Source organism: Mustela putorius, unplaced genomic scaffold, assembly GCF_011764305.1.
Source record: "Mustela putorius furo isolate JIRA1106 unplaced genomic scaffold, ASM1176430v1.1 tig00000198_pilon_pilon_pilon, whole genome shotgun sequence".
In the NCBI taxonomy this organism is placed as follows: domain Eukaryota; kingdom Metazoa; phylum Chordata; class Mammalia; order Carnivora; family Mustelidae; genus Mustela; species Mustela putorius.
The window spans coordinates 615,298-639,184 of record NW_025421311.1 but is presented as its reverse complement, the minus strand read 5'-3'; the positions used below and the strand labels follow the sequence as shown (position 1 = coordinate 639,184).

The window sequence follows — 23,887 nt, the reverse complement described above, 5'->3', positions numbered from 1 at the left end:
GGAACTTCGGGCTCACTTGCTGCTTCACCCACCCGTTCACATTCCTGAAGCCTCACAAACTGACTTCCTCCAGCTCCCGACCTGTCTTCTGCAGCTTCCCACACTTCCCTCAGCCTCCACAGAACTAAACGGAGTCAGGGCCTTGCTCTAGATCAGCTTCTGGTTTACAGGAATGTGGCGACTGGTCTGACCTTCTATCCAGATGACTAGAACTTTCTCCCTGTCAGCAATAAGGCTGCTTGGTTTCCTTTATTTATGTGCTCACTGGAGTAGCACTTTTCATTTCCTTCAAGAACTTTCCTTTGCATTCACAACTGGACTGTGAGGCAAGAGCACTCTAGTGGCTTCATCATTTTCTAGCCTTTGACTTTAAGGGACAGACATGTGACTCTTCCCTTCACTTGAACACTTAGAGGTCACAGCAGGGCCACCGACTGGCCTACTGTCAAGACCCCAAGTGTCAGGAGGAAGGTTGGGGGGGGGTGGCAGAGGGACTAGCTGGGGCCCTGGGGCGGTCACCACACACACAGCACATATTAAGCTCCTCACCTTACATGTGGATGGCTCATGGCATCCCGAAACGTCATAGATCACAGATTAAAGTAACTAGTATAGTGACGAAAAAGGAAGGAATATTACGAGAACTGACAAGATGTGACAGTGACACAGAGACACAACGTGAGAAAATGCTGTTGGAAAAATGGCCCCAACAGGCTTGATGGGTGCAGGGTTGCCCCAAATCTTCAGTCTGTACAAAATCCAATCTCTGGGAAGCTCCATGAAGTAGAACGCATGAGAATTCAGAAATCCCTTTCCCTGTGTTAGATCTCCAAGGGGTCCCTAACTCGTGTTGACTGTTCTAAGGAGCAGAACAGCACACAGCCCCCACTGACACAGCTCCGTCCACGGCCACTGCACTCTAAGGACACGGCCACTTTCAGCCTTGCGCACCAGGCACCGTTCTCATCTGTGTCCCATGGAGGAGATATGGGTTGTGCAGGGATGTCACCCACCTGGGGGACAGGAAACCTGGTCAAGGTAAAGGTGTGAACCCAGGTCTCTGACATAAACCCTACAATACGCTGCCTCCCAAACACAGCAACATATTCCCCAAAACTTAGGAAAGTATTTCCTACATTAAATTTGTAAAGCGGAAATAGTGAATTTATCCCTTTTTACGCAACTTTAAATCAGTAAGTATCATATGTAACCATATCACATCAAATATGCTATGTATAAATCATTGATTATTTAGTATTCCACTAAAAACAGTAGCCTTCAAAAATGAAGTTCAGAACACTTTTCACTAACACCCTTCTCCTACGCCGTAAATACCAGAACCAGAGCTGGGAGCGCACTGACCTCAGACATGAAGACACAACGGGAACTGTCCTACTGCTATCCGCACGGGGACAGCTGCCTGTTTTCACACTCTATTTCTACTTAAAGAGTTAAATGAGGCGCAGAGGAGATAGAATTCCCATACATTTAATAAGCACTCAAATTAATACGTCAAACAGAAAAAAAAAAACAATGCTTTCCGTATTCATGTGTATTTTTCGTGTAATGCTTGGGTGAATACAATGTTAGACGGAAAAAGGCTCAAGATCGGATGTTTCTTTTATAGGGAAAGAAAGCTGCTCATCAAAGGCAAAGGAGATGAGGAAAGGTGACCTTTAAATAGCGTCGTGTCACAATCGAATCCTTAGCAGTAGAGAAAGGAAAGGGACAAGAAACAAATCTTCCACCTTCAGTGTCAGCATCCAAAATGATACAGACCCAGGGGCGCCCGGTGGCTCAGTCGCGTGAGCGCCTGACTCTGGGGTCCAGCTCGGCCGCTGGCCTGGGGTTGTGGGTTCCAGCTCTGCGCGGGCTCGACACTCGGTGTGGAACCAAACCACCAGCTCGATCTGGGCTTCCTACGTACACAACAGAATCCCGGCTAAATGGACCTTTGGAGAAATCCCGAGAAATACTCAGCGCAGGGTTCGAGGTCATTATGCTGAGAAACCACGAGAAGCACAGAAAACAAGAGTGGCAGATTTTCTGAGTCATCAGGTCACAGGCCACGGACAGTCTGACTCAACGGCGTTTGCACGAGCGTTAACGGGGTAAGGTCCGGCGTCCCAGGGAGACTTTAGGAGAGGCCGCAGGAGACCGACACACAGTGAGCGCCTGGGTCCGGTTTATGCTCCGACTGAACGTGTTACAGATGCAGCGCCGTCAATGTGAAGAGAAAATTAAGTAAAATGGAAGCAGCAAAACGCTAGTTGCGTAAGATGATTTAGAACTTGCGACCGACGTCACTGGGAGGCTTTGTTAAAGCGCACGGAACAGCCGAGTCCCGGACGCCGCCGGGCCGCGCTCTGAGGAGCGCCGGCTCGCAGGGTCCCAAGTGTGCGCGGGCCGCGGAACTCGCTCATGGCGTCCGGGGTCCCCACAACCGCCGCAGCTCGCGCCGCGGACCAGGGCCGCTCCCAGACCATGCTCTGGCGCGCTGCGCGGCTGCGAACAACGCGCACGAGGTCCCTAGAGCGGGGAGCGAGGTCGGCCACAGCCGTCGGGGCCGCGCGCGTCCTCACCGGAGAGCAGCTTCTTCCCGGAAACAGCAAGAAACGACGCCGGACGGCTCGAGCGACTGTGGCGGAGAAGCCGGCCGCTAACGACCGCGTGGGAATGCGACGGGCCCTGGAGGCCCCACGGTTTCGACTGGACGTTCTCGGTTCAGAGGAGGAGCCCGCGTCCCAAAGCGCCAGTCGGCGACGTGCGCGTCCCTCCAGGCCGGCCTGTGAGACGCCGGGCCCAGAGCTTTCCTCTCCAGCGTCCGGCGCGCTCCTGAGCGTCCCTGTCCGGGGAGCACGCATGACTCGGGAGCGCGGATGAGCGGGGACTGAGGCGAACGGACAAGAAATTCAATTAAAACCCTTCGGCTTGTGAGAGAAAACATCTGCGTTTTCCTCCTCACGTGGGTGCGGCGTCTCCGTCACTGGCGCGACCGGAGCGGGAGGCGGAAAGCGACGCGAACGCGAACAAGCTGGGCGGCTCTTCTACCGGTGCGGCCCGGGAAGGGCTGCGCGGAGGACGGGCCTGTCAGGCCGAGGCTCCGATGGCACGCACCGGGCCCCGGGATGGTCCGGGCATGAGCGGCCCCGGCAGGGCCGCAGCGCGGAGGGGCCAGCGGCACGCACCCCAGGACGGCAGCGCCGCGTCGCGTGCACCGGGCACAGCGCGCAGAGAGACCGTGGCGCAGCTGCCGTCAAGGCTCGGCGCCTCCGCACCCGCGCGGTCCGAAGGAGCCGGACGTCTGAGAACCGGCCTCGCGCGCAGCAGGCAGAGGCACAGCGGTCGGCCTTCTCCTGGAAGAACTCTACCCCCCGCGGGGCTAGAGCGCACTCCCGAGACCAAGAGGCGCTCGTTCCACCGACGCGGCCCGCCGGGTGTCGTCCGGGGGAGACGCTCGGGCTGCGGTGAGAGGACGAGGAGAGACGGCCCCACCGGAGTGCTTCGTCCATGGAAGCTACGCGCCTCGGGAGGGTTTCCTACCGCGGGGGCGGGGGATGACCTCGCGGCTCCCATGGCGCCGGCTCCGGCCGGACCTCCCGCCGCAACGGCACCCGCAGGCGACACAGCGCCCACGCCCGGCTCCCACCTCCGCCGGCCCATCAGTGGAGCCTCGGCCAGCACGGAAACCCCAAGAAACTACCGCCGAGGTAACCCGAGTGACCTCTCCCCGCCCCCTGCCGCACGACTGCGGAGTGACGTGGTCGCAGCCCCCAGAGCCCGCGGAGCGGCCGCCGGACCAGGCCCGGCCCGCACTCACAGGCACCCACGACAGCGCACTCGGGGCCACGGAGCGTTCCGACCGCGCGAGGCTGCCTGGGCTCTCGGCTGGTGTCTCCGGACTCGCGTCGCAGACCCGAGGCGCGGGCGCCACCGCTGCCGGCACAGAGAGGCCGAGTCCGGCCGCAGCAGGGGCACGCCGGCCCTCCGGTTCCCGCGCGGGCTTCAGGTCACCCTGACCGCCTGCCGCGACGTCCGAGACACCGCGCAGCCGCCGTGGCGTCCCTGCGGGGCGCTCCTCCGCCAGCTGCGCACGGCCACCTCGCAGGACACGTCCGCACACTGACCGGGGCTCACTGTAGACCGACGACGCATCTGCTCGACGAACGCTGTGGCGCAGACGGCGCGTCTCCCTGACGCCGCCGGAGCGCGGCCGCCCCGCGGGGGACACCACTTCCCCGGGATCCTCGGCCTGCCGACGCAGCCTCTCCCGCTGCTTCAGGTCCCTGCGTCCTCTACGGGGACTCCATCACGCTGGTTACGCAGCGAGCCGCTCTTTGTCAGCACTCCCAGCGATTTTTTACTTGTTTTTTAAAAGATTTTATTTATTTAACAGAGAGACAGCACAAGCGGGGGGAGCTGCCGAGGGACAGGGAGCCCGATGCGGGGCTCGACCCCAGGACCCTGAGATCAGGACCTGAGCCGAAGGCAGAGGCTTAAGCCACGAAGCCACCCAGGTGCCGCCCCCCCCCCCCGTAAAGATCTGTATTTGTCTGCTAGAGCACACGTGCATTGGGAGGGGGGCGCGGACGCAAAGGGAGAAACAGAGTCCGCGCTGAGCAGGGAGCCCGAGGATGTGGGGGTTCTGGGATCAGGGCCTGAGCTGAAGGCAGACGTTTAGGCGACGGGGCCGCCCAGAAGCCCCTAGCCTCTACTGTTTTTGTCCACTGAAATTCTACCGCTTTCTCACACTACAGCTTTGGGAAAATTTCCTCAATTCTACTCCATGAGTAAGACTTTCCCCACGATGTACTGAAATTACTTTGTTTTCATTTTTTTTTACTGTAGACTGTCCTGAATTTGCTCTTTTACATGGAGCTTAACTACAGACCAGGTAGTAGCATGGGAAGAATTTATAATTCCGTCTCAGAATATAGAAAAGGAGGTCTCGAATTTTTCATAAATGGGTATGCTCTATTTTCAAGGTCGATCAGAACAAACATGGCAACGCTGACCAGGAACTGCCCCTGGGGTTAGGGACACTATGACCTGCAGACATGTGGCTCTTGAACACGGGAGCTCACACATATTCACCTCCAACTCCTCCACAGTTCTTTATCCACAGACGTGAGCATCCCGTCTACATGTTTGATCTCATGAGCTCTCAAGAGTCCCTACTGAAATGCTGCCCTGAATGAAGTTTTCAAGTAGACACACTTGAAGCAGTTGCTGTGTGCCATCACTATTAACTATTATTGTCATTAAGTTTTCTTTGGCTTCAATAATCTCAATGTGGGGCAAGTATTCGTGAATGCATTAGTGGATGAAAATGCCATTTACGAAATCTAGTTGTGGGAGAAGAAACGATTTCTCTTCTGGTTTCCATTACAACAGTTTTACTCTCAGGGTAAAAAGTGACTTAAAGCACGCAGCCCCAGGTCACAAGGTCAAGGCTGTGTCATTGTGTACAGACCTAGAAGCTAAAAAGATTATGAGCATACTGATTAAAATCTGCTTCACAAAAGCAAAGGCAAGATGGTGACCAGTCCCTTTCTTTTATTACTTTAAGTCGGGGTGCACTCCTGGGTCACGCAGGGAGCTAGAAGAGTCTTCTGCCAAACCAGCAACCAGGCTGGGGAGCCCACAGCCCAGGTACCAGGTACATGCAGGCTGGGGCCCAGCCATGATGCACATGTCCCTTCAGCCACACTGTACACGAGCTCAGCTCCCCCTCCGTCTGCTCACCCGATGTTAACACGAAGGACCTACAGTCAGTTCTTGGAGCCTATACTCCTGTCCTTCTAACCTGGTACAAGTTCCCTAACCTTCTCAGTGCTCACTTTCCTCATACGCACAGTGGACTGGATCACTCCTGCCAGTTAAGTTCAGAGAGGCTACACAAAAAAAGCGCTTGACAGAGGGCAGGGCTTATAGTCAGTACTTTTTCTTTTTTTAAAGATTTTATTTATTTGACAGTGGAAGAGAGAGAACATAAGCAGGGGAATGGGAAAGGGAGAAGCGGGCTTCCTGCAGAGCAGGGAGCCCAATGCGGGGCTGGACCCTGGGACCATGACCCGAGCTGAAGGCAGACACCTAATGACTGAGCCACCTAGGTGGCCCTGTAGTCGGCCTCTTAAAAAGTCAGTTCCCTACTTCTTTCCTGGAACAGCTGTGCAATTTTGTTTTAGTCATGTGTTTAACTTACTAAAACTCATGCACAAAGCAGAGAGACAGGTTGGTCAGAAAATAAACCTGGGTCTCAGAGACAAACTGATCAGATGACAGAAATAGCACCAGGTCTGTCCTGCCATGGCCAAGGGCCCCAGAGAAGAGTCATGGTTTTGGTGGTTTCCCAAATCCATCAGGATAAAGCTCAGACTTCTTGGCTGACCACACAAAAGCCTTCTGAGTTCTCAGCACGCGTTCAGCGGCTCAGGGGATTTCAAGCTCCCTTGCCTTCCCTTTCCTTGGACACACCTAAGCTCACACTCACTTAGCTCAGGTACTAAAGCCAGCTGCTTAGTACCACGGCTCCAGGCTCCAGCCCCCTGGCACCTGACACATGGCCCTCCTGTTAGAGAACACCTCTGTTCAAGACCCGTAAGCTCCTATATGATACAGTTTCTGGGCTATCTTTCCCCGAATCTGTTTCCGCAACTTCGACCTGGCTGTTGCGTGATGCAAGGAACATTCCCTTCTCTCCCCCAGAAAGCTGCACAGCTCTTGGCTCATTCACGTCTCTGCTCAATTACGGGGCGTCTGGGCCTGGAAAGCGAACACAGCACCACCTCCCTCCAGCCCAGCCAAGTGTTCTCCAACCCATAACTGACTTTTCTCTTGCAGTTTTAACTATGTGACACACTGCACGTGTGCTGCTCGTGTGTGTCATCATCTACGAGAGTGCGTGGCACAGGCTCGGTATTTGGGGTTTGTTGAGGGGATGGATGAACGCCTGCCTTCTAAACCGCCTTCTCTACCTCCCCATCATGCCCGACCACCTTCACACGGCCCTCTCCTTGCTCGACACTCAGTGCTACACCTGCCCACACATTTGCTGCTGTCATTATAAAGGGAGAACCTGTTCTAACTTGATGCTGCAGTCTCAGCGGCCACTCGGGCACTTGGTACAAAGTGGGGCATGTGGTATTCGTGGAAGGAATAATTTAGAAGGGGAACAACTGTCTCAAGGTAAAACTGAGACTTTGTTCAAAGTCATTCCCCTATTTGGAGCACCCGGGTGGCTCGGTCAGTTGAGCACACAACTCTTGATTTTGGCTCTGGCTGAGATCTCAGCGTCCTGGGACTGAGGCCAGTGTCGGGCTCCCTGCTCAGCACAGGGTCTGCTTGTCCCTCTCTCTCTGCCTGTGTGTACGCGCACACACTCTAGCTCTCTCAAATAAATAAAACCTTTAAAAAACGTTAAAAACTTCATTTTCATCTTTGTGATAGCTGAAAGAATGAGCATACTAGAGGAAAGGGCTAAGTACAAGCTCAGAGAACTTTCTAATACACAACCCTTCAAGCTTTCTTCAGGGCAACTGGAGTCTTATATTTTAACATAATAGTTCAGACTTTCTGTAATAAATTTATGAGAGATTAGCTTCTGTAAGTTCAGACTTTAGAATGCCTGAAGAAACCACCTTTGAAAAAAATGTTTGACCTAGTACGAGCTCTGCTACCCCCTCTGTTTATTGTTGCAGAATTCTGTTTTATTTCATTGATGCTGCCTATAAATGGTAGTCTATGGATATCATTTTTAAAGAATTAGCATTTTAATCTTTCACACAAATATTCTTCTCATGACTCATAAAATTACTGTAGCAATAGAGTAACCAGAAGTATTTAGAAATCAGTGGGAAAGACAAAAATAATATTCTATCCCTATCCAGAGAAGAAATAAAACAGACATTTATTTTTTTTCTTAAATGTAAATAACTGAATTTCCTTCTCCTCCTCTCTGCTCCAAAGCTGAGGAAAGTTTCCAAAATTCTACAAATAATCACTTTAGAAAGTTGAGCACACACTTCTATTTGTAATAATAACTCATGTCCCAGAGTGAGCTAGAGACGACAACACTCACATGTCAACTTGTTTCTTTATATTCTTTAATAATATCCTGACAACCCTCTAAGTTAGTCTGTTGGTTAAAATGACAGAACATTAGCTTCAGTATTTGCATAAAAATTCTTAGTATCTTCCAGAATTCAAATGAATTTTACTTTCCCAAACAGTCCCTTCAGAAAAACTGCTCGATTTTTAAAAACATCTGTTATTTGTGCCCTAAGACCAGGTCAAGGGAACTCGACAGCCCTGCATCTGTCCATGTCCCCGGTCAGTGTACCAGACAGCCTCAAGCATAAAGCAAACAAGACAGGAAGGAAGTACTTTTCTGAAAATGGAGTTTACTGCTCTCAAGCTTCCAGAAGAGGGAGAAACTCTACCTTATGACATGATTAGCTGGGATTTCTTCAATAAAGGAAGGAGGAAGTAGATACTTCAAAATGCTGTAAATTGTAGAGGCCAATACATTAATATGTAAACACGTCCCTCAACTCCAGACTTTAAAGTTCTGCTTCTGTGTTTGGGGGCTGAGGGGTCCTTAGACTCAGCATTAAGACACAATCCAGCAGCATCTACTGTTCTGTCTGCCAAATGCTGCAGCCCTGCTCAGGCAATCCTCAGTCCTACTACCGTTTAGAAAATATTCCTAAGTCAACAGTCCCGACTGGAGTGGGTCACCTTGAAGAGCACTCGCCAGCGACAGGACGGGAAAGGCTCTGTCGGAGCACAACAGGGGCCATGGTCGGCCCTGGAAGGAGCCGTGCTCCTGGACACAGCTGAGTCCTGAAACCACGGTGATCGATGGTGCCTCGGGCGCCGTGTGACCCGGCAGAACGCCAGGGGAGAAGGCAGGTGGCGGCAGCCATGGTCCTCGGCGAGAGGCCGGACACCCTGCCTGATGTACGATGTCCACTCCCCAGCACTCTGGTCTTCGCAGCCCCCACACCCTGTCCATGCACAATGGTCCTTCCTGAGCTGGCTGTTCTATGGTTTTACACTAGAAACACGGTTCGGTTCTTCTTTCCATATTACTAACTGTTCTTGAGGAGCATAAATACCAAAAACAATCAAAACACAAACTATGTAAAACAAACCAAGTTTCCTGAGTTCCACTGGTTTTGATTATTATGCTTTTACTATTTTCCCTTTCCCTGTGGCCATCTTTTCTTAATTTACATACATTCCAAAAAGAAAGCAACTTTGGTTTAAAAAAAGATATTTGGGATAGGAGCTTGAGAACAACTAATAAAATACAGCATCTCTCTTAGTCCATTCACTGCTCTGACTCTGGGCTTTGTAACAGTTTTATTTGGTTTTATTGATTATTTAGATACACTAAAGTGTATCTCATTCCATTTATTATGACTCAGGTTAACAAAATTTCCATCTGAGAACAGTCAAGAACTTTAAGAAGAACAAAAAAAAATTTTAACTCGTGTAGAAGAAAACCATATTTATATTTAACGGTCTACCACCTATATATACCAAACAGAGAATGTGTAAGAACCTAAATGCCAGAAGTTAACACATAACTGGGAAGGGCCAAGGGCCCATATTTGGTGATAAAAAATTATTTTAAATGAGAAGTGGCTACCTGTTGGTATAAATGGAGTAAAATATAAACTGTGGGACCAGATGATATTTACTTACTCTATCCACAATACGTAGAGAGCACTGGGTGCTGTGGTTAATCTGTAACTATGCCCCGATCTCCGACCCTGTCCCACGACTGTGGCATCGCGTCTCCAGGACAGCCCTATGCCAAGTTCCACGCTGCTAGTCCCCTACTCCTGATCCCCGCATGAAGAAACGCAGCACAGGGAGCTCCCGTGTGCCTGTGTGGGACCTTGTCCAAGGTCGCGCAGGCGCGCAGCAGTGACACAGCTGCGGTTCAAACCCTCGTCCAGCTGATTGGAACCCTTATTAGCCATCCTGTCTCCGTTCACTCCCAAGGTGAAAAGCAGAATTCAAAGCTGGTGAGCTACCATACAGGAAGCAGGAATTACCAGCTTTGAAAACTGTCGTCAACTCTGAAACGGTGTTCTGCGCCCTCATCCTTCCTTTGCTTTTCAGGTTTTTACTTTTTGCTTTTACCTGTCCCCTTCCCATTTCACATCACCTCTCAACCTGCCATTTTTCTGGGGAACCATCTCTGACCCGCTAGTGTCTGGTGCCGGCACAGAGATGGTGCGGCGCGGGCAGGCAGGCAGGGAGCTCGGCAGCCCTCGCCCAGCTTCTGAACGTCTGCCCGCCACAGAGAGGTGCTGGGCACACTCCTCAGACATGCATCATCTGTCATGATCGAGGGCATCTGCTCCACCCAGCGAGACGTAATCCCCAGAAACCCCGTGCAGGCTTTCGTAAGAGGGAAGTCTGAAAGTGCTGCACTGTGCACCACATGTGGACGTTAGCCATAATATATGCCCCCTTCTAAAACACAGAAACAAAAACTCCTTTAAAATGTACCTATAAGAAGACACTTGATTTTGGACTGTTATCAAAGGTATGTTTTTAAAAAGCAAAAAACTGGGTTATTGCTTAATTTAAATCAAAGCTTAGGATTCTGAACAGTTCTAAATGGGCAGCAGACTTTTGCTATCAAGCTATCTCAGGGTCATCAGAGAGGTCACTTTCCTGACTTTACTACTGCTGTGAGATTCAGCTATCCTGTGGGTCGTAGTTAACAAACGACTACTAGAAATTTAGTATCTTCATATAGATAAAGCTGGTCAAAGAAGACTAGCACACTTTCTCTCCTCAAGTCCGTATTTCCTAATGTTAAACAAAGTCACTAAGGTTGGCCAAACTCTCAGAAGGTAGGACAATTGGATACCGCTCCCAACCAGGTATGGCAGGGCCGCTCACGTGCTGTAGCAGAATTCGCTTAATAGAATTTCTGAAGGGCAATCATCTCAAGTACTTTAAATAGCTTTTAAAAAAAATCTCTACCCAGGGCGCCTGGGTGGCTCAGTAGGTTAGTGTCGGCCTTCAGCTTAAGTTAGGATTCCAGAGTCTTAGGATTGAGCCCCGCACTGGGCTCCCAGCCCAGTGGAGAAGTCTGCTTCTCCCTCTCTCTCAGCTTGCACTGAATCTCTCTGTCAAAAAAAATTTAAAGGGGCGCCTGGGTGGCTCAGTGGGTTGAGCCACTGCCTTCAGCTCGGGTCATGATCCCAGGGTCCTGGGATCGAGTCCCGCATGGGGCTCTCTGCTCAGCAGGGTGCCTGCTTCCCTTCATCTCTCTCTGCCTGCCTCTCTGCCTGCTTGTGATCTCTCTCTGTCAAATAAATAAATAAAATCTTTTAAAAAAAAATTTAAAAAAGAGTAATCTCTACCCAAAACATGGGGCTGGGACTCAGGACCCCGAGACAAGGAGCTGCCGCATGCTCCAGCCAGGCGCCTGTCACCTCAAGTAATTCAACAGGACAGGGCTTAGATGCACTTATATATATAAGACCGTGTTACATATTTAAATGCATAGTAAAATAGGACTATTACTTTATTAGTCAAGTTCCCTTTTAGTGTTTTTTTTTTTTTAAGATTTCACTTATTTATTTATCTGTCTAAAGAGAGAGAGCGAACATGAGGTGGGGTAGGACAGAGGGACAGAGAGAAAGAGAATCTCCAGCAGACGCCCCGCACAGCAGAGCGCAGAGCCCGATGCCCAGGGGACCCTGAGGTCATTACAGAGCCAGCCGCCTGGGCCGACTGTGCTACCCAGGTGCCCCTTTGTTTTCTGTTCTTCACCTTTCAAATTCCCTTTACAAGGTTCAGTGTCACTTATTTGCCCATGAAATGGACAATTAAAAGATACAACCTACTTTACCAAATCTAGTAAGTCATGTCTCTAGAATCCTTTCCACGTATTCCATTTAAGTGGCAAATATGTGATTTCTCAATTATACATGATAATTGGTGGCCAGTTACAAACCATGGATACCCAGGGCAGCAATGAAATCCATCATTTCAGCCTCATACTTTGAAAAAGGACTTGTAAAAACAGAAGTAAACTGATCACTTTGTTAACTGAATTAGACTGAATGAAAGAAACAGGATTTCATAAAATCTTAGAATTAGAATTTTAAAAAACTAGTCAGTACCGTGAACCACTAAAAACTTAGAAAACAGGTCTGGAGAGTCTAAAGAAAGTGACTGTGTTTTAAGGAAGTAGGGTCTGATCAGAAACAGACCTGAACACTGAGCTAGATTCATTCTTTAAAAAAAAAAGCAAAACTCGAAAGCTCTTGCTTAAATAATTAACAGTAAAAATGTAAATCAAAAGTTGCGCACAGGACAAGTGACCCAGTGAGTGCTTCCGAAGAGATGTGCGGGGCTCCTCCTCCATCTGTGGTCCCCTCAGGGTGAAAGCTGTGCTCACCCGGGCTCAGCCGTCAGCATCAGCGTCAGCGGCCTGCTGCTGTGCTGTGGGAGATGCCCTCCCATTCACTGAAATACCCTCACAGGGACTCCTCGCTCACTCAGTCTCCAGGCTCTAAACGAGGAGTCTCCACGCACAGATGATGTGGAGAACCCACGCAAAGGAGGGCCTTTCCTCTGACCTCCCTGCAGAGAGCACGGCCCCCACGCCCTGCAGGTGCATCCAGAGGGAAGAAGGGACCCTTGGCCGGAGAACTTCTTGCGGGGACCCGTGAGCTGTCATTCTGCGGGAGTGTGAAGAACAGCCAAGACGGCAGTCCCCATGACAGTCCTTCTAAAGCGTTTCAAGACTGTGTCTGAGTCCTGTCTGTTCCCAAACAGGCACTAGCCTGGAAGAGACGAGGGAAAGGACTCGAGTGTGCGGGCTCCGCAGCTGCCGCCCTCACACCCCTCCGTAGCCTGGGCCCCGCACCAGCGTGCACCGGCCACCGCACGCCCCACACGCCACACCTTCTGAGAATTCTCACACCCCCACCACTTCACATCCTATTCTCATTCTCAAACTCTGGTGACTCCCTTTCCTTTTTAGGATCAGTTTTAGGTTTGGGTTAAAAAAAACTTCTTAGTTTTGCCACATCTGTCTCTTCCTTTCTTAACTCCTTGTGCTGTCCTAGCGGCCCGGTAGAGACAATGACCGCTGTCTTCTGCAAGGCACAGTGTGCTGTGATGACCCACAGAACCATCTTCTCCCAGCACCCCCACGCACCCTTTGTGCAGAAGCAGCTCCCCAGGGTACCCATGCATTCCCAGGTCCTGTCCCCTCGTGGGCTTGGAGGCTCCTCTCTGGCCCTGTCCTAACACTGGTTCCCATGCAGAGGAGGAGGACGGGCTCCGGAGCCCGTCACCAAGCACCGAGTCTTGGCTTCGACCACTGACAGCTGTGTGATTTGGGGAAAGTAACTTTGATAACAACAGCACAGAACTCCCGGTGCCCAGGGGCTCCATTAGGGAAGTGTCTGCCTGTAGCCTGGGTCGCGATCCTGGGTCCCGGGATCCAGTCCCACGTCAGGTTCCCTGCACAGCAGGGAGTCTGCTTCCCCCTCTCCCCCTGCTTCTGCGCCCACTCACTCTCTTGTAAAATAAATCTTAGAAGGAAAAATTTAAAAAAGAAAGAAAGAAAGAAAGAAAGAAAGAAAGAAAGAAAGAAAGAAAGAAGGAAAGAAAGAAAAAGAAAAAACACCCAACAACAAACCAACCAGCACAGAACTTCACTGGCCATCGTGAGGGTTCCCTGACGGAGACCACGCAGACCCCAGCAGCATGTCCGACAGGCTCCCTCTGACTACGGACTGGCCCCTCCTACCATGACGCAGGCCCATGCCTCTCTGGGGGGCTTGTCCTATTTCAGGCCAATTCTGCACTTCCGACCTTCTAACTAGACCTTCCACTGCTAAGGCCACTCTGCTCCAACTGTCTCTGCCAATGTCACCTCCGTTTACTAACACAACTACAAGTAAGCATGCCTACTAACTTACATGCAGTGTGTAAAACACACTTTATATTTTACAGAAGAGCTGGAAATATAAACGCAAATATTCTGAAACCCACTAAAAATAGATACATACTTTTGATTTTTAAACACAAATCTGAATACAAATTCTCCCTATTTCTCAAGGCCATTACCATTAGAAAATTTAATAAGTAAACAAAGAAAAAACTGATATTCTAAAAGAAACACAGGGGCACCTGGGTGACTCAGTGGGTTAATGGCTCTGCCTTCAGCTCAGGTCATGATCTCAGGGTCCTGGGATCGAGCCCTGCATTGGGCTCTCTGCTCTGCAGGGAGCCTGCGTCCCTTCATTTCTTTCTCTACCTGCTTCTCTGCCTACTTGTGATCTCTGTCAAATAAATAAAATCTTTAAAAATAAATAAATAAATAAGTAAGTAAAAGAAACACAATCAACTTTGTTAGATGCAAAATGCCTAAATCTTCCAAAATAAACCTTAAATTAATGAGTTATTTATTACTAGTTTCCAAGGCATAGTTTTAGGTGGAGTGTGACAAAATGAATAATGTGAATCATCTTGTTGGACTGTAAGTACAAGAAAGCTTTCACAACTTTTATTTGGAAATTTGATGATTAAAAAAACCCTAGATGTCAAGTAAAAATATTAATCAAATACTTGCATAATATTTTGCCGTGAACCTTTTGATCTAAATATCACATACAAAACAGATTCTGAAAATAAATAAATATATTCTTATTAAAGTAAGCTAAGATGGAAGATTTAGGGAGTTATCTTTTTTCAAGAGTTCTATAAAGACAGTTCATGACAAGACAAGTTTAGTCCTGAATCTTGCGTTATCTTTCTTGTCAGCACTTAACTCTTTAGAATTCAAGTGTTCAGCCCACCAAAGGCAAGAACAGAGAGTTCTGGAACAGCAGAAACACTCCAAACACAGGCATCATCTCTGGGGGCAGAAGGACGTAACAAATTCTACAAGCTCTCCTAGGCAAGCAGCCCTTCTGCCAACCTGCTGTGCAGACCCCACAAGCTGGTAGCCTCTTACCAGAGGCTGCTGTTTGAGAATATCTACAGGCAGCTGCACATCCTGTGCTCGTCAGTGTGCTGGACAAGGGGGGCGGACACACTGAGCAGAAAGCCATCGAGGCCCCAGGGCTGCTTGGGACTGTGGCTGCCACCTGTGCTCAGAACCGGGACACTCAGCAAAGTGGGCAAGTGTTGGGCGCAGGCAAGTGGTCAGAGTCGGCCTGAAGGCTCCAGTCCCTGGTGCCAGGTCTGGGGCTGCATCTTCCCAGAGCAAGGGGGGCCTTTTTCTGCTGCACACGAAGGTGCAGAATGGGACCCACAGAACAGAGGTATCGGAGGACTAGAGAAGTAATGAAACCTTTACGGAGTTCCTATTCTGCACTGAAACTGTAAATAAAGGCTTCATACTTACTCTTTGATTTCCTTTAATATTTCTCACTCTCTAGTAATGGGCATTATAATCTGCGTAACATAGATGAGAAAAACAGCAGACTTAAAAACACTGCCAAATAAGAAGGATTCATACTCAAGTCTATTGCTGTGGCAAGGGTGGAAATGTGTTCAATAACACACTGAACTTCAGAAAGATGCCTGGGATTTATACGCTGCTGTCCTCCAGTTACTTTGAAGGCAGAAGAAGTATGCACCTTAAAAGACAGTAAAGAAGGGAGCCTGGGTGGCTCCGTGGGTTTAACGGCTGCCTTTGGGTCAGGTCAGGATCCTGGAGTCCTGAGATTGAGTCCCATGTGAGGCTCCCTGCTCAATGGGGAGTCTGTCTGTCCCTTTGTCCCTCCCCCCCACTCGTGTTCTCTCTCTCTTGCTCACTCTTTCTCAAATAAATAAATAAATCATAAATAAATGAACAAATAAATGGTAGTTAAGAACACCATAGCTTGGCTTCCCGTCCAAACCACAAAGGGAAGAAACCTCCAACTTTAAGACAAAAGAAAGCAGTAGAGTCAGACACCAGCATGTCAAAATTAACCAAATGAGGAATCTGAGATAGTGACTTCAGAACTAAAACTTTAAAAATGCTGGGTTTCAGTTGGCAGCCCCTTTATGAATTAAAGACTGAAAAAGGCTTGGACGAAGCACAGTTTTGTGAAAAGGCAGGGCCCGCAAAGAAAACCAGATGGAATGAACGGTCAGCCGCGCTCCAGCTTCCTTAAAAGATTACGTAGTGACCATCTCCTGCAGAGCCAGACGCGCGCCAGGCCTCTGTGGGCGTGCTGGGACGGCGGTGTCTCACTCACCTGAGGCCGAGGTCATCAGGCTCTGCTGCACAGGGGGGCTGGTAGGTGCCGTGACGCTCATCTGGGACAGCATGGCCTTCCTGGGGTCCTGCCACGTTGTCGTCTGATCGATGTGACTGAGACACAACAAACCACTGCGTGAGACAACAGACACCAGGTCCTGGGAGCCCCCGCCCCAGCCCCTGAGCAGAGCCCATGGCTCCTCCGTCAGCCTCCCTCCCTCATGTGCCACATGGCCTGCCCTCAGCCCCCACCCCCGCCGCTGCCTGGTCCACCCTCACCCCTGCACCCTGTGGGCCACTCTCTCATTAGCCAGAGCCTATCTGAGCAAGGTCTGAGAAGCCACACCTGCAACCTTAAGGGACGGGAAACCATCTCCAGCAGATGGGAGACCACAGTCTCCAGACTATTATATCTGCTTCTAATTTACAGATAAAAGGTGATTTATGAGTTACTCCTCCTTGACAGCACTCATAGAACTGAAACCCAGAATTCACAATGGAATCACCCACTTTTTTTCCTCTAGGACCCAAGAATGCCAATTAACATGTACTTTTTAGATCTGAAGTCTCTTAGGTAAAACATAAAAGGATGAAAAAGTCTTATTATAAATATATACTCTAAAGCCAAAACAGAATTAAAACCTTCATCTGTAAGTTTGCACTAACTCATGACTGGGGAAGGTCTTTGTTAGTTGATAAACAAAACATGTGAACGTTAAATACTGCACACTGTTAACTTACTACAAAATATCTTATTACATCTGCTCAGAGATTTGTTCATCTATAAAACTGGTTGAAAAGGGCCAAAGACTCTGGGAACTCAAAGACTCCTGGGCATCCCGCATAGAAGCTGGCGTGGCATCTTTCAGAAATACTAGTTTTCTTCTTCCTGCAAAGTTTGCTTCAGTGAAACAGAAACTAGAAATACTAAGTATATGAAACTACTTAAGAAATTATTCTGAAGAGAGAGCCAGAAAAATATTCACACACTAATGCAAAGTTCTCTCGGTATAATTTATAAAAGCAAAAATTTGAAAGCCAGGTAAAATCTAATGAAAGGGATTGGCCCATTAAATATTATAGTGTAGGACAGACCACAATACAGCTACTGAAAATATTTTAGAAGAATATTTGATCATATGGAAAGTATTTGTAATACTGCTATTTATTTATTTATTTATGTAATATTGCTTTCTAAAGTAGTTTGTAAAACAGCATGTACAGTGTGAGCCGGTGTGAGCCGTGTGTGTGTGTGTGTGTGTGTGCATGCGCACACACACAGAAAACGTGGGAAGGATAAACATCAAAATGTTCCCTCAATATTTATTTCTAGATGACAAAATTACAAAACTCTGCTTTGCTCTGCTAGGTTTTCCTATTATTAAGCAATCACAAACTAACACTACTTTTGAATATGGGAGTGGCCAAAAATCAGGGTTATTTTTAAGAAGTCCCCTCTTCCGCAATCATTTTCTACATGGCTGTTTGAATTCCAAATCTGAGCTCTCTCTCCTTTAAGGAAATGACACTCTATCACTAACTTTTCTGAAATGGAACTAGACGGTAACTGGTGAGTAAGACGGTGAGAAAGATCACACTGCACTCTGGCCAGCACGAAACTCAAGTATTATCTACTAGTAAACGGAGAGTTCCAAGGAGAAGAAAGGGGATGAAAACAGGGAGAGAACAGGAAGGCCTGTCCACTTCCGGACGGCAGCGGGACCTGCCCCGTGCACGCCTGTAAGCTGCACGCCCCCGAAAGGTGCTCCAAGTATTCAGGTCTCCCAGCAGTGACCTGCGGCTTCTGAACACGGGCACTAGCGATCGCACAGGCCCAGACAAGACAGATGAAACCCGATTTCTGTCCTGCCATGGAAGCACCCCATTCCAGAAGACTGGGTCCTCATCCAACCCAGTAAGCGCCCATTCCTCTTCCCTTTCAACCCTCCCTATGAGCCACTAAACAAACAAAACCACAGAATGCTTTCTGACAGGCTGCTCGATCCCAAGCGACACGCACACAGGGGTTAACACAATCGTACTGGAGAGAAGCCTACAGCCCTCAAGAAGAACAGAATGGAGAGAAATGCTTCTCCCTGCCTGTTCGATGTCAAGAAACTAGGAAAGGAAATGGACAAGTGATTACTATTGGCTCTTAAATTTCAAAGCATGTGCCCCTGCCTACTCCCTGGGTCTAGTACTTCCGAAAATCGCCCCACCCTAAGGGGTACAGAAGAGGGAGACAGACCTCAGCGAGCTCAAGATGCTGACTACCGAGGATTTTCTCAACACTCAACAGCTGGGCCTCTCTGAAAATGAGTCAGTTCCACAGATCATATTAATCCGTTCGTAACTAAACAGAGCTCCACCTGAGGGTTGAGCAAGACCCCACTCTGATGGCTTCTGGAATATGGACACGAATCTGTATGTTTGTGCTTAGAACTTCTTTCTCCCTGAAATAAATTGGGCTGTGAATACTGAGAACATAGTCTTACTGCCTCAGAAGCTCAGTTATTTTACTGAAATGTTCCATAAGCATACAAATGCTAAAATTTCTCTTCCTGAAACAGCCATTAAGCCCTAGTAAATCGGCGGACAGCCCCATACAACTGTCTATGTCACCTCAGCTAATGACAGTTACTTAGAAACACCTACAGCTCTTTAGGGAATCAAGATGTCATTATCTAAACTGTCCAACTATAAAAGCATGCAATCACTTAGATGCCAAAGAAAATGTGAAATAAAATTAACTTAGAATTTGTCTTATTCTATAAGATTAAATCATGAGGGTGCCTGGGTGGCTCAGTGGGTTAAGCCGCTGCCTTTGGCTCAGGTCATGATCTCAGGGTCCTGGGATCGAGCCCCGCATCGGGCTCTCTGCTCAGCAGGAAGCCTGATTCCTCCCCCATCTCTCTGCCTGCCTCTCTGCCTACTTGTGATCTCTGACTGTGAAATAAATAAATAAAATCTTAAAAAAAAAAAAAAAACAAACAAACACAACATTTCATACCTCAAAGAAGCATTCTTGCTAACACCACATGAATGGTTTGCAAGGTCTGCTCTTCCCCTAGATCGTGCTCCGCTCCTTGGCTCATCTCCTCTGGGCCTTGATCCAAGTCCTATTCTCAGAGAGGCCTTCCCTCTCCAGGCAACCTAAAATCTACCCTACTAAAACGTACACTCCCCTTCCATTGTTTTTCCTGATGATCCTTTATCATTATCTATTTAATCTATTTAACTTTGTTTGCCTATTTCCTCCTATCAACAAACTCCAACTAACAAAACCTCCAGGAAAAATAGGCACTTTCATTTTATTAATTACTATATCTTCATTGATGAGAAGAGTGTTTGATAAGTATCTGCCAATGAATTAATGAAAAGAAAGCCTTCTTTCTTTCTTGCCCTAAGAACACCCAGCTTTCTTTCAAAGTCCTTGTAGCCTTACTGACTTTACCCCAAAACGAAATTACGGGTCAGGATGATAGAGCCACCGCAAATGGCAATAAGGGGAGTCCTGGTGGCAGCGGCAGGAGCAGCCTCGGCAGCATGATGAGGTAAGGAAGCAGACAGGTGTGGCCATGCACAGGGAGGAAAGGAAAACCACAACCAGATGCAAAGGAGTCTTTCTTTTCTTGAAGACAAGGAAACACAAATTCAATGTGAACAGAAACAGATTAGCTGAGAGTGTGCTAAGGGATGCCTGCAGAGTCTGGAGTCCTCCATCGGAGGGTGGGAAGGCACAGCATGGAGACACTGCTGCCACTGGAGCACCAGGGGCATGGGGCAGAGGCAAAGAATTTCACTGGCTGGTAAAAGCAGAATGAGTTCTGGTGTGAGGACTTCAATTCTCCTGGGAAACATCAGGCTGATTCAAGAGGCTGGTATTACTGGTAACACCACTATGCAAAGAGGAAGTTCAGGCACTTGGACGCCTGGGAGGTGCAGTCGGTTAAGCATCGGCCTTTGATTCAAGTCATGATCTCCGGGTCCTGGAATCAAGTTCCACATCAGGCTCCCTGCTCAGCGGGGTGTCTACTTCCCCCTCTCCCTCTGACACTTCCCCCCGCTTTTGTGCTTTTGTTCTCAAGAAAATATATAAAATCCTAAAATTAAATTAAGTTAAAAAAGCCAGAATATTAAAAAACACAATTTCTTTTACCACTAGAGTATTAGGTTCTTGAAGTAGATGTACCTGAGAGATTGCTGGACCCCAGTGTGTGCTGATTTTAATGACTTACATCAAAACGTGGGTGATTAAGATTTCATATAAATGCTAATCTGAAAAGGGCTGAAAAGAATTTTTGTCACTCAAACTATACTAATTCTACCAGTCAAGAAATGGACAGAGGACATAAACAGATATTTTTCCAAAAAAGACATCCAAATGGCCAACAGACACATGGAAAAAGTGCTCCACATCACTGGGCATCAGAGAAATAAAAATCAAAACCACAGTGAGATACCACCTCACACCAGTCAGAATGGCTAAAATTAACAGGTCAGGAAATGACAGGTGTTGGCGGATGTGGAGAAAGGGGAACCCTCCTACATGGTTGGTGGGAATGCAAGCTGGTGCAGCCACTCTGGAAAACAGTGTGGAGGTTCCTCAAGGAGTTGAAAATAGAGCTACCCTATAACCCAGCAATGTAGTGATCCGAAGGGGCACGTGCACCCGAATGTTTACAGCAGCAATGTCCTCAATAGGCAAACTATGGAAAGAACCTAGATATCCAACAACAGGTGAATGGCTAAAGAAGACGTGGTATATATACACAATGGGATACTATGCAGCCATCAAAAGAAATGAAATCTTGACATTTGCGATGACATGGATGGAACTAGAGGGTATTATGCTGAGCGAAATAAGAGAAAGATAATTATCATATAACCTCAGTGATACGCAGAATTTGAGAGAGGAAGACAGAGGATCATAGGGGAAGAGAGGAAAAAGTGAAACAAGATGGGACCTGGGAGGGAGACAAACCATAAGAGACTCTTAATCTGAGGAAACAAAATGAGCGTTCCTGGGGGTTGGAGGGTAGGGACAGGGTGGCTGGGTGATGGACATTGGGGAGGGTATGTGCTATGGTGAGTGCTGTGAAGTGTGTGAGCCTGGCGATTCACAGACCTGTACCCTACGCAAATAACACACTGTATGTTAATAAAAAAATCTATTCTACTACTAAAAATGCCAAATTTTAAAGATTTTATTTATTTATTTATTTGACAGACAGAGATCACAAGGAGGCAGAGAGGCAGGCAGAGAGAGAGGAGGAAGCAGGCTCTCTGCTGAGCAGAGAGCCCCATGCGGGGCTCGATCCCAGGACCCTGGGATCATGACCAGAGCGGAAGGCAGAGGCTTTAACCCACTAAGCCACCCAGGCACCCCTAAAAATGCCAAATTTTAAATAACAGAATGAAAATATATAAACCAAGGAGATGAAATTAAGCAAAACTCCTAAACCAGTACTTTCAGAGTCAGAAACATGCCTAGTTATTCACAGCATGGAAACAAATGGAAGATTCAGCTTATCCTGTTCCTAAGAACAGTCAAGATACTGAACTAACTACAAGAAAATAAGAAGTGTGAAATCCTACAGCCCCTTCAAAGAATGTACACAAATCTTGGTATTATCTTGGATAAAAGCAGCTGGATCCAGGAGCGAGAGGAACGTGATGACCTCACAGTGAGGCCACCGACAAACTGGCCATCCACGGGCGGGTGGGAGAGGGGTGGCTGTGCTGCAGCCGCGGCCCCGCGGGCAACTCCCTCTCCTGCGCACACAGGGCCACCTCTCCCACTGGCTTCTGTCTTTTCTATCTTACCCTGCAGAATCTACTCCCGCACACTGGATGGCTTAGCAAGATGCATACAGAACCAAAAACAGGGCGGAAATCCTGAAGTACACTGTGAACAGAAGACTTTCTGCAGAGGCCCTTGAGCTGACCGCAGTTGCGATGTCAGCGGCTTGACATCCCCCATAGGAAACACGTCTCACGAAGCTCAAACCTGGCCCTTGAACATGCACGGATTCTGCCCTTTATAAAGAATAACAATATTGGGATGCCTGGGTGGCTCAGTGGGTTAAAGCCTCTGTCTTCAGCTCAGGCTATGATCTCAGCGTCCTGGGATGGAGCCCCACATCGGGCTCTCTGCTCAGCAGGGGGCCTGCTTCGTTCCCTCTCTCTGCCTACTTGTAAAAAAAAAAAAGAATAACAATATTACTGTCACAGCTTCAAATTCCTCAAGAAACCATAAGAACTTGAAAGGCTCCTTGGCAATTTCGGCAGGAAGAGCCCAAACTCTCGCCTGACCAAGACCACTGTTCCACAGGGAGGATGACACTGTCCCCTCCTTCAGGACTCCTCAGGAAGGACAACAACAACATCACTGAAGAACAAAACAAAACGTTTTGTTTTGCAATGTATTAAGACAAAGGGATTTGTCTGGGGACAGAGGACCAGGACTTGGCAGAGCTGGGTTTTAACTCAGAACTGATGCAAAATCTGCACTTTGTCCTCCAGAAGACTTCCTCTCCTGCTGTGAGAGCATTTTGGGGTGGTAATCAGATTTCTTAAGACTGACCTTTCCATCCCTGTGCTAACCCTTGCAAAAAGGAAGCAGAAGGAGACAGAACCTTTGCAACAGCACGCAGCACAAAAATCCTGGACCGCATTCCTTTGCATCTCTCCCACTCAAATACGGAGGGATCGTGGGAGTTGAGGAAAGCTCCCAGGCCTTTCAGATGATGAGATCAATGACACACAAACATAACTTCTCATAGATCCTTGGCCACTAGGTGAAGAGGAGGGGAGAAACCCTCTATACTGGTTCTGAATGTCAAGAAACATCCCACAGGGGCATCTGGCTGGCTCAGTGGGTAGAGTGTGCGACTCTTGATCTCAGGGTTGTAAGTTCAAGGCCCACGGTGGGTGCAGAGATAACTGAAAAAAAAAAAAGAGAGAGAGAGAGAAAGAAACGTCCCACAGACACTGTCCCACAGTGAGACACACACGCTGCCTCCCCACGGAAACCCTGGGATGGGCCATGCAGAACCAAGGGGCCGAGCTCTGTGGACCGACCTCAGGGTCTGCAGCCCCTCCTGGGAGCCAACAGGGCCAACCATGGCACGGGAGGGCCGGAGGGTGGGGGCACTCAAGACCTCCCTCCCAAAGAGCGGACCCTCGTCTGAGGGCTCTCATTCACCGCCCGGACAGTCCCGCCCGAACAAAGGACGGGGGGTGCAGGACCACAGAGGGGCCTCGGGCCCATGGCCAGGAAGCAGCTCAGCCTGCGCAGACGTGTCCTTCTGCTTCCAGCTCAGCTTTTCACCCCACATCACTGATCTCCAACTAGAAACGGTTTTTCTAAAAATGCTAAACTGTCACTCTGGCAGAACAGAATTTCTTCGCGGAATGTAATTTATTTATTTATTTATTTATTAAAGATTTTATTTATTTATTTGACAGAGAGAAATCACAAGTAGACGGAGAGGCAGGCAGAGAGAGAGAGAGGGAAGTAGGCTCCCTGCTGAGCAGAGAGCCCGATGCGGGACTCGATCCCAGGACCCTGGGATCATGACCTGAGCCGAAGGCAGCAGCTTAACCCACTGAGCCACCCAGGCGCCCGCGGAATGTAATTTA

The 23,887-nt window shown here is 48.6% G+C and overlaps 1 protein-coding gene across 6 annotated transcripts in view; it reads right to left on the bottom strand.

Moving 5' to 3' along the window:
* The window catches only part of YAP1 (Yes1 associated transcriptional regulator), a 109,657-nt gene that overhangs the window by 39,395 nt on the left and 46,375 nt on the right, over nucleotides 1-23,887 (bottom strand). For all 6 annotated transcript variants that reach the window (XM_045077490.1, XM_045077489.1, XM_045077485.1 and 3 more), the window contains exon 3: nucleotides 16,242-16,357. In XM_045077490.1, the coding sequence (XP_044933425.1) occupies nucleotides 16,242-16,357 (116 nt within the window). The remainder of the gene's footprint in view (nucleotides 1-16,241; nucleotides 16,358-23,887) is intronic.